This window comes from Miniopterus schreibersii (assembly GCF_964146895.1).
Source record: "Miniopterus schreibersii genome assembly, chromosome: 1".
Lineage (NCBI taxonomy): Eukaryota > Metazoa > Chordata > Mammalia > Chiroptera > Miniopteridae > Miniopterus > Miniopterus schreibersii.
This window is the reverse complement of record NC_138101.1, coordinates 168,402,953-168,420,865: the sequence shown is the minus strand read 5'-3', so window position 1 is coordinate 168,420,865 and position 17,913 is coordinate 168,402,953. Positions and strand designations below refer to the sequence as shown.

Genomic DNA, 17,913 nt, shown 5'->3' with positions numbered 1-17,913 from the left:
ACATAAAGCTCCACCCAAGGAGGACGATCTTAAAGGAAAAAATACAACTGATTTTTGGAAAATTCAATTGAGAAGATAAGAAAGCAATGGAAAAAGAATTGGGTAATTATTGAATTACAGAAAAATTAAAACATTATACAAGAAAGAAAATAGTATGAAATACATGGCTCGGCAGTGAATGATATTTACATAGTAACCGAACTGTGATATAACTGTTAGAAAAGAATGGTAAGAGGAGTCTAAAATAGAGGTAAATCCTCATGTATCATAAGAACTCAACTGATAATGTCTAATAATTGATGAATCAAGACAGCAAAGTATAAACATATTATTTAGAAACATGAAGGTAATTATCACAAAAACAGTTAAAAAATTAGAAAGTAGATGCCTTTGGGATGGGCAGGAGAGAAGTGTAGTGTTTCTTAGATTATCTAAGCTTTTCAGCTTAATTTAATTTTTAACCTAGATGCATATATCATTTTGATGAATAAATTTAAAGTAATTCATACTGTGAAAAATTCAAAGTAGACAAAGTTGTAAAGAAAAATGTAAAAACTCCCCTGGCCAGGTTGGCTCAGTGGTTAGAGCGTCAGCCCACGGACTGAATGGTCCCGGGTTCGATTCCAACCGAGGGTACATACCTCAGCTGCAGGCTAGTCCGCAGCCCCAGTCAGGGTGAGTGTGGGAGGCAACCAATTGATGGGTCTCTCTCACATTGATGTTTCTTTCTCTCCCCTTTCTACTCGCTCTGAAAAGCAATGGAAAAAATATTCCCGGGTGAGGATAAAAAAAAAGAAGAAAAATAAAAATGTAAAAACTATCCATCATCCTACCACCCAGTAAAAATTTTTAACATTTTCAGTATCTCTATACCTGTATATGACAAGGATGCAGTTCTACAACAGTGACAGCAGGCATTAAACATTCGGCTTGGGTACAATTTATTTTAAACTAGCCATATGACCTTGAAACCTCAGTTTCTTTGTAAAGAGGAGGTACTGATGTTATCTATTTCATTGGGCTGTTGCGGATTAAATGAAATAATGTATGTAAAGTACTCAGCTCAGATTCTAAATGTATTATGTACTCAGTAAATGTTAACATATTAAAGCACCTAAGCCAGTTTTACACAAATAGCTCATAATGAAGGAATCACAAAATATCTCTCTCTAGCCCAACACAGACCATAGTTTATGAGCAAATACCATTTTTGGAAGGATGACTTATTCTTCAAAGTCAAAAAGAATCAATATGCCAGATACTGAAACTCAACAGATCGTGAAGCTACAGAACAATCTGATATTTTCCCCCAGATAACTAATATCCAGCCTTTCTCTATATAAGTTTACATGATAACATAATAGGTTTACTCTGGCAAGGCTTATCAACTTGTATATAGTAGGTACCAATCAATCAAGTATCTCTGGATTTTAGGTTAACAGTTCTTACATGTGCTACTGCTACAGGTGTCCATAAAATAAAGTGAAAAATATCATTACCTGAGATAAATTTTCTATACATTTACCTGTACTTAAAGAATTAATACTCAGAAAATCTTCTGATTATCTAATTGTATCTACAAATTATAGCCTTATATAAATTTTACATAGCTATTCCTTTGCTAGAAAACTGAGTTGATGCTTCAAAAGTCCTACTTTTTAAAACTGTTATGGCAAAAAGTGATTTGACAAAACACAGCATATCACTATATGGGCCAAAATGTCACATAATGTTGTAGTGTCCCAAGTAGGAGTAAAATTTCTCTTCCATTTATATTTGTCTAAAAGTTAGAAAATTAAAATTTATAAATATTGAATAGGTGGTTGACAATGTTCCAATCACTGACTGTTAGATGGGTTACTTGTCTGAAGGTGTGCTGTTCCTGAGGGAAGAGTTGGAGTTCCAAAAAGCTGAGGACTTGATTGTGCCATCTCCATTTCTTTATTCACTTTCAGTGTATCACAACTGCTTGCATGTTGTTGAAAGAGATTTGTGGAATATATCATCTTAAATAAGAGAATCTTTACAATACTGTGTAAATAGACATGATCATGGAAATTTTATAACACACAAGGTTTGCTAATTATCTCAGAGCAAAATATTTGAATACATTTTAAACTTTTAAGACAAGTTACGCATTTTTCTTTTACAAAATGACAAGTGTTCTAAATTTGATTAACTTTACTGGGATAACAGGTGGCTCTTAGAAGCGACTTAGCAGATATATTAAGAAAGAAAGGCAAGTGCAAAACTTCGAAGAGGCCTTCCTCTTGTGTCTCGACCACCAATGTGTTATCCAGACAGGAAAACCTAGAAACTTCTGGGCCCTGTGAGCCATGGCCATGGCTGAATTGGAAGCACCCAGGAGGCTAAGGTAATGCTGGTGGCATGCATCATCACAGGATCAACTTTGACAAATATCATCCAGGTTACTGTGGGAAAGTTGGTATGAGGCATTAGCACTTAAAGAAGAACCAGAGCTTCTCCCCAACTGTCTACCTTGATAAAATGTGGACCTTGGTCAGTGAGTAGAACGTGGGTAAATGCTACCTAAAACAAGACTGGAGCTGCTCCTATCGTTGATGTGGTGTGACTGGGCTACTACAAAGTTCTGGGGAAGAGGAAGTTCCCAAAGCAGGCTGTCATTGTGAAGGCCAAATTTTTCAGCAGAAGAGCTGAGAAGACGACTAAAGGCGTTGGGGGTGAGGCGATGGGGAAGCTGTGTCCTAGTACCTTGAAACCATACTGAGGATAATTCAAGTGCTCACAAGTGCTTTTCAAAAAAAAGAAGGAAGGGAGGGAGGGAGACAAAACTGATCACTTTATGGTATAGGAAACATCTTAGCAATTACTAAGATAGTAACCGGCCGGTGTGACTCGGTTGGGCATCCCCCATGCACCAGGAGGCTGCTGGTTCAATTCCAGATCAGGGGCACATGCCCTGGTTGCAGGCTCGATCCTTAATAGGGGGCCTGCAGGAGGCAGCCCATTGATGTGCTCTCACATTGATGTTTCTCTCTCTCCCTCTCTTTTCCTCTCTCTCTAAAATAAATAAATAAATAAATAAATAAACAAACAAAACATTAAAAAACACACACAAAAACTTTTGCTATGGAGATCATTTTAGATAAAAATATATTCAGAATTTATTATTACATAATTTTGTTATAAGAGGATAAACATCATGTATATAAATCTCATATCTTTACATTTAAATACATGGAGAAAGAATTTTCTAATTTCTTCCAGAAGTTTAATTAAACCAAAATTCTTTTTTTTTTTAAAAAAAATAAACAATTCTTTTTATTGATTGAGGGAGAGAGAGAAACACCAATTTGTTGTTCCACTTATTTGTGCATTCGTTGGTTAATTCTTGTATGTGTCCTGACTGGGGATCAAACCCTGCAACCCTTCGCATATCGGGACAATGTTCTAACCAAATGAGCTACTCAGCCAGGACCCCAAAATTCTTAAAATAAAAAATCCAATCACACTGTTCTAAATAAAAATAATATTAATTTTTAGTAAGAACAAAACTATTTTTATTGTCACACTTTTAAAGACTAAAGATGAGTTTAAAAAAAGTGCACTGGTGTCTTACCTATACATGTAAAATCTTAATGTAAAAAAAGTGTAGGACCCCGAATCTGAACGAGTCCTTTCAAAAACAGCCTATGTTCATTCTTTTTTTTTCTTAAATTGAGGTATAACTGACATACAACAGTATTAGTTTCAGGTATTCTTGAAATTTTATATAAACTTTGTGTGAGGGAGAAGAAAACATAAAAAATGATAAGAAGATGGCTTTACTGCCATTTTTATGTAGTACAGAATTCAAAGACACTTTGAAAGATGCTGACAAATCAGATCTTTGTTGGTAACTGCAAAGAGCTTTTTTTTAAAAAAAAAAAGAGGGTGAAAGAATCACTTGGGAGAAGGTTACTTTGGCTCTTGATTCAATAATTAATTTTTTATGAAGGCAGCTAAGTTACATTTCTCTGCAGAGTACACAATGACATCTTTTTAAAACATATTATTTCTTAATGAGCCAGAGGCAAATGTCTAAAAAGCAAGTTTATAGAAAATACTTTTTCGAAAAAGCAAATACTTTTTCTCAGATTCAGTAGTCATTTGGTCCCTGGTTCTGGCACCAACTGCAATGACAGTGATAATAGAATGAATACCCGACATGGCCACTGTACACTAATAAAAGATTTAAATAATATTTAGTTAGTTCTACTGAGGCCTGGAAGGTGATTTAAATTCAAGATTTCTATAGAAACTGTTAAAAATCCCATAATTAAAAGGTTAAACTTCATTTATCTGGAAAATTCATTTATATTCTCTATGATGTTGGATAAGGGATCATTATCATATATATTAGTTATTCATTGAACAACTACTAGATATATAATGGTAATGTACATCCAAGAACAAAATTCATGTTAATACTAAATTAAAATATATTTCATCCTATAAAGAACACTTTACTATATTACATAAAGAATTCGTGGACAAATTATTATTCTAATAGTAATGCACCCTGGGAACTTCCTTACCAAATCCACGATTCCAAAGTTTACCTACCATTACGTGCCTCCTTGAAAGCATTCTGATCACAGTCAGTGAAATTTGAATTAGATTCTGTGGGTCACAGTTGTTGATATTTGATTATAGTCTGATATTTGTGTTGGAGACTATAGAAACATTTAGGCTCCATTTGTGTTGGGAGTTTATAGAAACACTTAGGAATATGTTGAATAGTAAAAAACAAATGAATTCCTTGGAATGGTAAAGAAAACAATTATGAAAAATGGATTTGTTCATGAGAAAAATCTCTGAATTAAAAATTTTTTTTTTCATTACAAAAGCAACACAGATTCATTTTCCACTATATATTTTAAAGTACAGTTAGTTCACCCTTGAACAATATGGGGGTTAGGGGCATTGATCCCCCCATGCAGTTGAAAATCTGTGTATAACCTTTGGCTCCTCAAAAGCTTAACTTCTAATAATCTACTGTTGACCAGCAGCCTTATAGATAACACAGTCAATTAACACATATTTTGTATGTTATATATGTATCATAACATATATATTATATGATATGGTATTATGTATACCATATATGCATCATATACTGTATTCTTACAATAAAGTTAGCTAGAGGAAAGAAAATGTAATTAAGGAAGTCATGAGGATCCCTGGCCAGGTAGCTTGGTTGGTTAGAGCGTTGTCCTGATACGCCAAGGTTGTGGATTCAATTTCTGGTAGGAACACATACAAGAAGCAACCAATGAATGCATCAGTGGGACAACAAATCGATGTTTCTCTCCCTCTCTCTGTCTCTCTGTCTCTCTCTCTTTCCCCATCCCTCTCTCTCTAAAAGCAATAAGTGAAATTTTTAAAAAATCATAAGGAAGAGAAAATACATTTACAGTACTGTGCTTATTTATGAATATCATTAAGTTTACATCATCCATTTACAAAATGAATAATCTGTCAGTACCTACATCAATATTGTGTTATATAATACAAAACAATGATATATATATATATATATATATATATATATATATATATATATATATTACTAACACCAGACATCAATAATGAAAAGATAATGTGTAAAAGAAATTCTTATTTATTTACAGGTATAATGATTCATGCACTGATAATGAAGCAGCAGCAATAGGATCACTTCAGGGTAGCCTTCTGTAAATGATACCACTGCTTCATGGTACCTCAGCCTATACACTAATGAATGAATTGTTAAAGAATTTTTATGGGCACACAGTATTACAGTCATATTCATAATACAGTATCGGAAACATTGTTATATATTTATTTAAAATCACTTATGATAGGCTGATAAGCAGTTTCTCCAATTATGAGAGAGTCATGATGTGCAGTAATGTAATTCTTAGAAAGCAAAGTTATAAAACAGTAAGAAAACTAACACATTATTAATTTTATATTAAGTATCACTCACCTATGCCTATGTAAGGATAGGCTATCCACTTTACAATACAAATTTTGCACGATGTTCTACATGATGAATATTTAGACGATGATGACACGAAAACATCTCATACAGTACAGTTCTAGGCATACAGTAGAGTTTCACATGCATACACAACAGATAAGTGTATTAACTGTACAACATGATTATTTACTATTCATTAAGCGGAAATGGAACATCATAAAGGTCTCCGTCCTTGTTTTTAGGCTGAGTAGGCTGAGGAGGCAGAAAAAGAGGAGGGGTTGGTCTTGCTATCTCAGGGGTGGTAGAGGCAGAAGAGGAGGTAGAAGGGGAGATGACACAGGCACATTCGGTGTAAGTTTATGAAAATACGCTGTAAATTCTGTCGGACAGTTTTGCTTTTTCATTTCTCTAAAAATACTTCTATAAAGGACCAACCCTTTTTTCACCATTTGCTTTAGTTTCAGTGCCCATATCATAGAAGGGTCTATGTCATAAAAGAAGTCAAAAGCCACCCTAAATAACTGAAACTCTTCTGCCAGATTGTCTAATGTCAATTTGTTTTCTGGTGCTGTTTCTTTTACGTCGTCTTCCTCATCATCTGGCTCTGGTTTGGAAACACTCATCTCCATCAAGTCCTCTTCTGTTAATTTCTCTGGTGTGGTGTCTATTAGCTTTGCATTAAAAACCTGTTCAGGCAGATAGTATTTCTCCTCAATGATTTTCTTAATGGCGTCTGGAAACTTGTCTGCTGTCTCTTGGTTGGCAGAAGCTGTCTCTCCTGTTATCATGACATTTATTAAGCCAAATCTCTTTCTAAAATTATCAAATCATCCTTTGCAGGCATGAAATTCTCTAGCTTTAGATCCTTCACCTTCCTTTTGCTTTAAGTTGTCATATAATGACCTTACTTTTTCTCGAATCATATTAGTATATAAGTATGCCTTTCTTTATTTTTTAAATTTTTTTTTTTTTTTTTACAATACATCTTTATTGATTTCAGAGAGAGGAAGGGAGAGGGGGAGAGAGAGAGATAGAAACATCAATGATGAGAGAGTCATCGATCGAGCCTGCAACCCGGGCATGTGCCCTGACCGGGAATCGAACCCCGATCGCCTGGATCCTAGGTCGATGTTCAACCGCTGAGACACTCCCAGCCAGGCAAGTATGCCTTTCTTATAGCAATCAGGCACCCCCATAAAAGCTGCACTTTCAATACGAGATAAAAAGGTATCTCGCAAAAAATGCAAGGTTTTCATACCTGCTGGCGTAAGCACTGGCGATAGCTTCACAAATTTCCTTTACTTCCTTTTTACAATGGTCCGTACACTGGATTCATCTATCTTGAAATGGTGGGCAACCACAGCTGTAGATCTCAGTCTAAAATACATATCAAGCAATTCAACTTTTTCTTGTAATGTCATGACTTTTCTCTACTTGTTGGGAGCATTTCCAGGATCACTAGTGGCGCTTCATATAGGTCCCATGTTGTTATTCAAGGTTTATGGTATTGCGCTAAATATGATGAAAAATATGTGAGAACCATGAGATCACTTTTAACTATGATACACAATTTATTGGAGAGACAAACTGTTCACAATGAGATGACTAGTGTCACACGGCCTTTTAAGCAGATATTCACAACAACTGAGCTCACCACAATAGCAACAGAAAGTGGCTATGAAATTATTACAGTACATACCACAGTTAATTTTATGCAGTTATGACTTAATACTACATCTTTATGTTTGTTTACATTTCTCTCCACTATGAACGGCATCATGTATGGTCTGTAAATGTTTGTGTAAGTTTTAATTAGTTTTAACTTTTTATTGTGGATGTGTGTATATTTTATGGTAGTAAATGTTAAAATAGACTAGTATCTACATACATTTTATGCATTTATGACATCCCTTTTTCTTAATTTTTCCATTTTTCTACGTGGTTCATCTGTGAGTTCTTCCAAATTATTAAAAATCTCCAAAAATTTTCCAATATATTTATTGAAAAAAATCCACGTAGAAGTGGACCTGTGCAGTTCAAACTCGTGTTGTTCAAGGGTCAACTGTGTCTCCTTTTTTTCATGCTACTAAGCCAGGGCTCATGGGTCTTAACTTATTTATTATTGATTTTAGAGAGAGAGGAAGGGAGAACTATTAATTTGTTGTTCCACTCATCCACGCATTAACTGGTTGCTTTCTGTATGTGCCCTGACCAGGGATCAAATCCACAACTTTGGTGTATCAGGATGATGTTCTAACCAATTGAACTAACTGGTCAGGGTGGGGCTTAACTGTATTTAAAAAAAAAAAAGGGAATCATTGATTAGTACTACTGTACTCTCCTCTTCTCCACTTACTTTCCTAATAATAGTTTGCTTATGCAAGGTTCCAAGAGGTCCTTAGGTTAAGAAACCTGCTTAAGTCATAGTTTTCCATATTTAACTTGCCACAAACTTTTTTGGGGGAATAAATTTTGGGGAACCACTTAACTTGGGCTAATATTAAAATGAGTGTACATTTCCTGAACATGCTAGCTAAAGAGAAATGTCTAGTAACCTGTAACTGAAGGAAGATAATCTAGAGCAGTGATTTTCAACCAGTGTACCACAAGAATATTTAAAACATGCAATACTTGGCTGTTAGGGGCACTGACCTCTTTTTCCTTAGAATGTCAAATAAAAAAATGACAACAGCCAACACAATAGCCATGCGTGTGAATGAATCAAAATTATACCTACCCTAGCTCAGTTGGTTGGGTTTCATCCCATGCTCCAGGAGATTGCCGGTTCCACTTACAGTCAAGGGCACATGCCCAGGTTGCAGGCTCAATCCCCAGGAGGGGGTGTGCAGGAGGCAACAGATCAGTGTTGTACTCTCTCACTGATGTTTCTCTCTCTCTCCCCCTCCCTTCCTCTCTTTCTAAAAATCAACAAACTATAAAAAAAATTATACCTAATTTTTGGTCAGATTGGCAAAAATATATTTTTTGGTGTGCCACAGAATTTTAGTAATTAGTTTATGTGTGCCACGAGATGAAAAAGGTTGAAAATCATTGATCTAGAGTTAAGAGAGAGCAGAAAACTAAAAGCTGGCAGTACATGGACTTCTAAAAGTGGAAGAACCTTAACAGACTCTTAGAAACCACAATATTTAAGATATACTATTATAGTACTTTAGAGAATAAATCGGATTGTACAGATATATTTTTACTTGTAATTTATAATTTTTTAACTATAAAAACAATACATGCTCATTATAAAATAAATGAAACATTCAGAAAAGTTTTAAAAAGAGGAAAAACAACCCTGTCCAGGTAGCTCAGTTGGTTAGAGCACTAAGGTTTCAGGGTTTTTCTGTTTTTTTAAATATATCTTTACTGATTTCAGATAGAGGAAGAGAGAGGGAGCGAGAGAAACATCAATGATGAGAGTATCATTGATTGGCTGCCTCCTGCATGCCCCTGACTGGGGATCGAGCCTGCACCCACACATGTGCCCTCACCGGGAATCGAACCAAAATCTCCTGGATCCTAAGTCGATGCTCAACCGTTGTGCCATGCCAGGCTAAGCAAGGTTTCAGGTTTGATCCCCAGTCAGGGCACATACAAGTATCAACCAATGAATGCATAGATGGGTGGAACAACAAATCGGCCTCTCTTTCACTCTCTCAAAGAATCAATCAATCAATCAATAAAAAGGGAAAAATACTATACAGTTGACCCTTGAGGAACACATGTTTGAACTGCATGGGTCCAGTTATATGTAGATTTTTTTCCCAATAAATACATACACTACTATAAATATATTTCTCTTCCTCATGACTTTCTTAACAATATTCTTTTCTCTAGCTTACTTTATTGTAAAAACATATATGTATATATAAAATAAGAAATATGTGTTAATAGATAGGCTTATGGTCAACAGTAGGTGTTAGATGGGCCAGGTATAGAAACCCAGGTACAGAAGCTTACCAGGGCAGGAAGCCCCAGATGCCTAGTAAGGGGCAAAACAAGAACCTTGTCCCCAGGGCAACCTATCCTACCCCAGCATATCCCTGGTCATGCAGTTTAGGCCCCCTTAGTGTTTCCTCCCTAAAGATAACATCTAGGCCTCAGCTGTATTTTAGCTCCAGGCCCAGAAAATCAGGCAAAACCGGACAAGTGGCTCCCCAATGGCCGCCTCAGGACCAGACACATTGACTAATGACCCCCTCCCTGCCCTGGCACCCACCAATCAGTGGAGACCATGACCCTGAAAGAGCACACCTGGAAAGCTGATAAATATTCTTTTGAGACACTCCCCTGAGACCTCCCTTAAGATTTCCACCTGCAAGAAAGATACACACACTCAGGACAAAAGATTCATGAGTGAGCTCCCCATGAGGGGAGCATACCAATACCATCTCCATTCCCCTTTTTCCCTCCGAGGGGACCCCAGGAGACTTGCAACCAGGGGAGCAATGGGCAGCGGCAGCTCATCCCGGGCTTACCTCCTGAACCTGTCTCCAAGGCCCCCTTCTCTCTCTGACTCCTCAGTGAGCCAAAGCAGCCCAGTCTAGGCTCTCCTGTTACCTCTTCTATGCTCTTCCTTGTTTCACTATCCCAAGTATATTTTTGCTGCCATCATGGACCCAATACCCTTTGGCTTAATGCTGTGTAGCCCTTCCCTTACGTTATCCCCACCCCCTTTTATTTAAATAAATTTTTCTTTATTCAGCTGTCTGAGATGGCCATTTAGCCTGCCCGCGCACCACCGACATTAACCTTTCAGTAGACTATTAGTTAAGTTTTGGGGGAGTCAAAAGTCATACTCAGATTTTTGACTGAGTGTGGGGGCAGGTGATTGTGGCCCCTAACTCCTGAGTTGTTCAAGGGTCAACTGTAATTCAATTAGGCAGTCAATTTAGACATTTTGGCTTGTTTCCTTGAAGTCTATTTTCCCTATAAGAGCAATTCAGTTTAAGAGAAAATTTTAAAGTTTTAAAGCTTCATACAAAATCTGCAGTTTTTACTATACTATGTTTAAAATGATCATGGTACAGATGAAATAGCATGAGCTGCAAAATCATCAAACACAGGCTAAAATTAAGACTTTTTCACTAGTCAACTAATTTAAAAAACCTCATTTAGCTTCAATGTCCCCCTGTAAAGTCTGAATAATGCCAGCTGCCTCGTGTTTTTACTGCCAGGATTAAAATGTATGAAAACAGCATACATCAAGATTAATGAAAAGACATATTCACTGCTTTCAATTACTACTCATAACTTTTCATGTAGAAGCTAATTTGTAAAAATGAAAGGTGGGAAAGTAGCAAAATTAAGATTAAAAAAGGAAAGAGGTGAAACAAAGGATACTTATATATAAGGCTAGAAAATCTGCACATCAAAAAACTGAGGATGAAGGTGCTTCAGCATTTCTGAAATACGATAAAGCACTTTATATTACTTCTGATAATAAACATGCTATTTTATTTATTTATTGTTAATCCTCATCTGAGGATATTTTTTCCATTGATTTTTTGAGAGAGTGGGAGGGAGGAGGAGAGAGAGAGAGAGAGGGAAAGAAACATCGATGTGAAAGAAACACATCAATTGGTTGCCTCCTGCATGTGCCCTGACCTGGGCCGGGGATCGAGCCTGCAACCCAGGTTATGAGCCCTTGACTGGGAATCAAACCTGAGACTCAGTGCAGGGCCAACAACTGAACCACTGAGCAACACTGGCCAGGGTATAAACATGCTACTTTTAAAAAGTCTTAACATTTTAAATTCTTTAAAAATATTATGGGTGTATACAACCAAACTTTAATTATATAAGTTTTGTAGTTTTTGCAAGCTAACTTAATAGATTTCAACAGAAACAGAAGGCAAAAAAATGTTTTAACTGATTATAGATTATTCTTTTCCTTGCTTTATAATAATTACATATGCTTACATTTAAGCTTTGTAGGAAACAAGTTTTACCTACAAACTAGTGTAAGGTGACTCTAGACTTTAATAAAATTGTTTTCACACTCTGGTATGTTTCACTAAAGTCTAAGTTTTATGGCAACAGGTATGATTTGGAGAAGCAGTGTAGTTTAAGACTATCTTGGATTAGAAGGTAAAAGTCCTGGGTTCTATTTGTAGCTCTGACATCCGGTAGGAGTGTGACCTTGTACCAATTGCAAACTTTCTGAGTCTCAGTTTTTTTCATTGATAAACAGTGATTATATCTGTCATGCTATAGTTAAGGATCCAGTGTTAATGTAACAACATAAGACTCAAATACTGGCTGTTTTTAGGGAGAACTAGTTAGCTAGGAGTAGGACTTTTACTGTATTTCCTTTTATATCCTAGGAGGTTTATACATGTGCAAGAATTAATTCCTCCAAAAATAAATTTAAAAGGCTGGCAAGTTTTAGGATACTTTCAGAGATAAAAACCTTCGGATTTCTACTCCCTTCAGTGTTATTTTTCCAATACTCTGTTTTCCTGTTATCGTTACACTCACTTTCACAGGATTAATGATTTTATATAAAGTACATATTTTATAGAAAAGGTATATTTAAAACTCCTTCCATAAGGAAATACTGATATGCATCTTAGATAAACTGATTGTAACATTGTGATAATTATTATTTATGTAGATATTACCATCAGTGGAATGGTAATATATTCATGTTTCCTCATCCCATTACCCTGAGACCAACAATATTTGTGAGCCTAAGGGTACTATGAGTGGTCACAACAGAGCAAAGCTAACTAACTTCACTGCAGTTGAGTCTGTGACCTTGGCATCATTTTTAGTGAGTTCATTCAGCTACCCACTTCTGCAAGACATGCACTGTTAATGATAAATACACCCATTTGTAAAATTTTGACAGCCATATCAGTGACAGACAACTACATTGGTTTCTTTTTAAAAAGCTATGTGATCTTGCCAGGTTGGTGTGGCTCAGTGGATTGAGCATCGTCCCATACACCAAGAGGTCACTGGTTAGATTCCCAGTCAGGATACATGCCCAGGTCTGGGGTACAATCTCTAGTAGGGGGCATGCAGGAGACCACAGATCAATGTTCTGTCACATTGTTTCTCTCTCTTTAAAAACAAAAAATAAAAAATTATTTTTCTAAAAAAAGCTATATGATCTTAACCAGAAATTTTGCTAACATTTACGTCACACATTTCATTACTGCACTATCATCTTGTACATTTTATTTGAATGTCTGTTTTCCTCAAAAAGACCATGAACTCATTGGAGACATTAAAATTTGCAGGCATTTGACTGAAACTGAAACAGAATTGTAAAAATATACTAGCAAAAACAAGATTACATCTTTTACTTTTTAAAAAATATATATTTTTATTGATTTCAGAGAGAGAAGAAGGAAGAGGGTGAGAGAGAAAAACATCAATGAGATAGTCATAGATCCACTGCCTCCTGCACGCCCCCAGCTGGGCATTGAAGTCACAACCGGGGCATGTGCCCTGACCAGGAATCCAACCTCATTAGCCTGGATCATAGGTGGGTGTTCAACCACGGAGCCTCGCCGGCCAGGCCAGACTCCATTTTAAGTGAGACCACTAAATGCTCACCCAAAGTGTCCTGTTAACAAGACACATTAATAATAATTAGTTTTATACATCCACGAATATCTCCTATATACTTTAGCAACATGATAGAGGTAGGTATCATTTACATTTTAGGGATGAGGAACCTGACATTCTGAAAAACTAAAGGAGCATATTCAGCGTCACACAACGAGTAACTGTCAAAGTCAAAAGTAAAACCTAGGGCTGTTTGACTCTAAAGCCCAAGCTCTTTTCATATATGTGAAATTTGTAAAGGAAAATTTTCTTTACCCTATGAGTCAAATGGCTTGACTGCTAAGCAAAGCAAATGGACAGAAATGTGCACAGTACTCATAATTTTAAAGTCAAACGGTACCATAGATACTATAGTTAGGGCATTTTATAGCTATAACTCTTGTTTCAGTTTGCAAATTCTTCTTATGCTGAGCTCTGAATAACACTACCACTGAAATCTCATCATGATTTATTCAATATAGAGATGAACAATGTCAGAGTTCAGCTTGAACCCTATTGTCTATCCAGTGATATTTACTTGGATAAAAAATGTTATAAATCAGTATATCTAAAAAACGAATGATCTATAAATAATATTAAGTCACTCAGAGATGAATTCTCTCTAGAGGGAATTCAACAATAGGTTGGTTATTTTCCCACAGATCCCCAAGTTCTTTTTCAGCCAATCACTCTTCCTCTTCATTCATATACCAAACCTCAGTGTCTAGCAAGCCTATTTGAAGCCCCGGTACTCAAAACAACCCCTGACACTATGCCACCACGGTAAGAACAATACCACGGCTTGTCTTAACTATGCGTTTGCAACCTTTCAAACTGGAACCAGATCGAAAAACAGAAAAACGTCTCACTTATGTCATGAACAATGTATGACTGAGGCTAAGTGTTGGGTCACTCACACACACACACACACACACACACACACATCTTTGTGAAGGTTTTCATCGGAGACCGGTCTACTAACATGAAGAACGTGAAGACACAAGCAAAGCATAAGAGACCGAAAGAAGTATCCAACAACACAGTTTAGTTCTAGCTCCTCTTTTAGATCCAAATACGCACTTCAGCGAACTTTAAGTGGGGTCTGAACAGGGAAACCCAACTTTCTTTTTCAGGGATATATGTAGAGTCCCCAGGATTACGCGTTAATGTACTCGCCAAACTTCCAAGGACCACAAATTGTGATTAAGTTTTCCCTCTATATTATCTTTATAAAAATGACAAGGTGAGGGTGCGAAGGATGCCAAGATTAAAGTCTTGAGAAGGGTCTCGCCGCCTTTTCTAGAGAAGATGCCCAAAGATCACATTCTCCACCGGACGTCAAGGAGGGGCTGGACCCGTACTGGGTCCCGGAAATGGTTGCACGTGAGGAGCCTGAAAGGTAGGAGCGGACCCCAATCAGCAAGGCCAGGCAGCAACCACCCTTCCCCCACTCACCTCTCCGAGCTCAGTTTCACTGGGGCCGGCCGAGTAACAGCCGCCATCACCACCGCCATCAGTCTGGGTGCTCGCTGAGGTGGAGAAGGGAGGCCCAGCCGCTCCGGCACCTCATGTAGGTCCTACCAGGCGGCTGCCTTTCTGCAAGCTCCCACCTCTCTGCGCTGGGTTCCTGTCTGTGACGTCGCTGTCGCCGCCTCCACTTGCTCCCCCGGCGCTACCACCACTTCCGTGTTCGGCTCCCTCCCTTTCTTTCTCACTCCCCCAGCAGCCAGCTTTTATTCTTTGCAGCGAAGAGCAGTGACGTCACCAGCCCGCGACCTTGGGTCTGAATTAGCGCTGGGCCGGGGCGGGCCCGCGCAGGCGCAGTGTGGCGAGCGCGCCGGAGCGCGGGAAGAGTCTCGGCGCCGGTGGTTGCCTCTCGGTTCTTCAGTCGCGGAGGCTCCGGCACCTTGGTGAGTCTTTCCTCTCGCTTCTCGTGCCGGAGAGAGACGTGTTTTCTTCCCGGCGTTTTGCCTGACAGGCCCTCCGTTTTTTTCTCTTTGTGCCACTCGGGTGGGGGAAAAGGGGCTGTCGAGAGCGTGCCCGTAGGGCGGCTAACCACCTTTCTTTTCCAGCCCCCGGCTTTTTCTCTTTTAAAAGAATACCGGGTTTTATAAAAGTCTTTCACGTAGGTGAAGGAAAAGATGCCTGCCACACAGAAGCCGATGAGATACGGACATACGGAGGGACACACAGATGTCTGTTTTGATGATTCTGGGAGGTAAAGTACTTTGAGAAGCAAAAAGCCGTTTCGGGTGTAAATATTAGAACATTCATTTTTACATGTTTATATAAGCAGTCGGCCCAAAACAACTCGTACAAATAGAAATAAGGTTGAAATATAAAATGGCACATACATTTTCCTTAGATTTATTGTTCTATACGGACCGTCATGGTAGTTTAAGGATATCAAAATAGTTAACCAGTCTATAACCTTACTTCCAAGGGAGTTGGAAAGATGTGAGCTTTCTTCTGTATTTTACCTTTGTTCACTTCCTTACCACATCTCACATTATTAGTTTTTTTGTCAGATTGCTAGGTGCCTACTTGTCAAATTCAGTGGCCCTTTCTTTTTTGTATTTTATCTGCCCTTACCTTTCATGATGCTATTTCCTTTTTTGTTGTTTTTAACTTTCTGATGGCTTTACCACCCCACCCCACCCCCAATTTATTTTCTTTGTGTGAGTCCTATGATGATATTTTTCCCAGGGGACCAGATCCCACCAGCCCTCCCCCCTTTTTTCCCCAAATCCTCACCCGATATGTTTTCATTGATTTTGAGAGAGAGAGTAAGGGGGAGAGAGGGGGGGAGAGAGAAAGGAATGTTGATGTGAGAGAGAAGCATTGATCGGTTGCCTCCCATAAGTGGCCTCCCATATGAGCCCTGACCTGGGATTGAACCCTCAACCTAGGTATCTGCCCTGACCAGGAATCAAACTTGAAACCTTTCGGTGTACAAGAGGACACTTCAACAAATTGAGCCACTTGGCCAGGACTATTTTGGTCCCTTTTATTAAAAGTTCCTAAATCCCATTCCTATGCAGCACTGTCCAACTCTGTCACTTCTGTGTTGATATTTTCGTTGAAAAAAATATTTACATGTCTATTCCACTGAAGGCTAAAAATACAATAGTGTAAACAAAGCACAATCTGTTCCTTCATTGACTTTAAGGTCTTTTTAGATTGACATTGAGCACAATAAACCACATAAAATAAATCTACACTTAGAAATGCACTTGGAAATATTAAACGATATGTGCAGTGATAAGCCTAAATGAGAGGAAGTTGATCTAGTTTTAAGAGGCAAGGAAGGCTTCTCCAAGGAAGTGTTTCTTTTTATTTACTTATTTTAATTGATTTTTGAGAGAGAGATTTGTTGTTACACTTATTTATACATTCATTGGTTGATACTTATATGTGCCCTGACCAGGTATCAAACCTGCATCCTTGGTGTATCAGGATGATGCTCTACACAGCTGAACTATCTGGCCAGATCCATGAGGAAGTATTTCTTGAGATGAGATCTGAAGATCGAATACTCATTAAGAAGTATAAAGAAATAAGTGGTGGTAGTGGGGTGGTGGTGTTGGTATTCGAGAAAGAGGGAATACCATGTGCAAAGGCCCAGTGGGAGTAGAGACTGTGGTACACTCAAGGGACTGAAAGAAACCTAGTGATGCTAAAATGTGGACAGTGTTGCAGAGATTGACATGAGGTGAATTTGTGAAGGTAGACAGTGGACGTCCTATCCAAGGCCTTTGGGCTTTATTAAGGAATCTTAATTTTATAATAAAAGTAGTAGGAGGGTATTAAAGATTTGAAGCTGAGAGGAGATATGATCAGACTCTTGTTTTTGAGAAGATGCATGGAGGAAAAGGAGCAGAAGTGGATGCAGAGAGACTATTAGAAGGTATCTGTATTAGTCTGGTTCATGTGATGGAAGCTCGGACTAGAGTAGACATGGGAATGTAGAAAAGGATACATTCGGGAAACATTTAACAGGTAAAATCAACAGGATGGATCAGATACTAAGGATGAAGGAGAGGGAGGTGTCTAGGATACTATGCAATTCTGGATGTTACATTTGGGGAAGTGATAGTGCCATTCACAGATGTTTAAAACACTTGGAGAGGAGCATATTCAGAGGTAGAATGAGGGTGGAGATTATGAGTTTGCTTTTAGACATGATTAGTGTAGGATTTCTTTGAGCTATTTGACTAGAGAAGTAGACAACTGAATAAATGGGTGTAAAGCTCAGAGAAGAAATGTGAACTAGAGATAGAAATCTCTATCTTTAGCTGATGCCTCCTGGAATTCAGGATTGAGGTCTTGGCTAGAAAGTTAAATGTGGGAGTTGTCAATAT

General features: G+C 37.9%; 2 protein-coding genes across 7 annotated transcripts in view; one reads left to right on the top strand and one right to left on the bottom strand.

Moving 5' to 3' along the window:
* SOCS4 (suppressor of cytokine signaling 4) overlaps positions 1 to 15,315 on the bottom strand; it is a 29,508-nt gene extending 14,193 nt beyond the window's left edge. Inside the window, exons 1-3 of one of the 5 annotated variants that reach the window (XR_013998387.1) lie at positions 15,008 to 15,281; positions 7,245 to 7,498; positions 5,607 to 6,971 (exon numbers count right to left, since the gene is read on the bottom strand). The gene's annotated coding sequence lies outside the window, so the exon portion shown is untranslated. Of the gene's footprint in view, positions 1 to 5,606; positions 6,972 to 7,244; positions 7,499 to 15,007 lie in introns of those variants that run through there. The other 4 variants (XR_013998388.1, XM_081131429.1, XM_081131430.1 and 1 more) reach the window with 4 other exon arrangements.
* A 59-nt stretch (positions 15,316 to 15,374) lies between these two features.
* WDHD1 (WD repeat and HMG-box DNA binding protein 1) overlaps positions 15,375 to 17,913 on the top strand; it is a 56,156-nt gene continuing 53,617 nt past the window's right edge. Inside the window, exons 1-2 of one of the 2 annotated variants that reach the window (XM_081148345.1) lie at positions 15,375 to 15,462; positions 15,682 to 15,770. In XM_081148345.1, coding sequence (XP_081004471.1) covers positions 15,694 to 15,770 — 77 coding nt within the window. In that variant the 5' untranslated portion in view covers positions 15,375 to 15,462; positions 15,682 to 15,693. The remainder of the gene's footprint in view (positions 15,463 to 15,681; positions 15,771 to 17,913) is intronic. The other variant, XM_081148346.1, reaches the window with a different exon arrangement.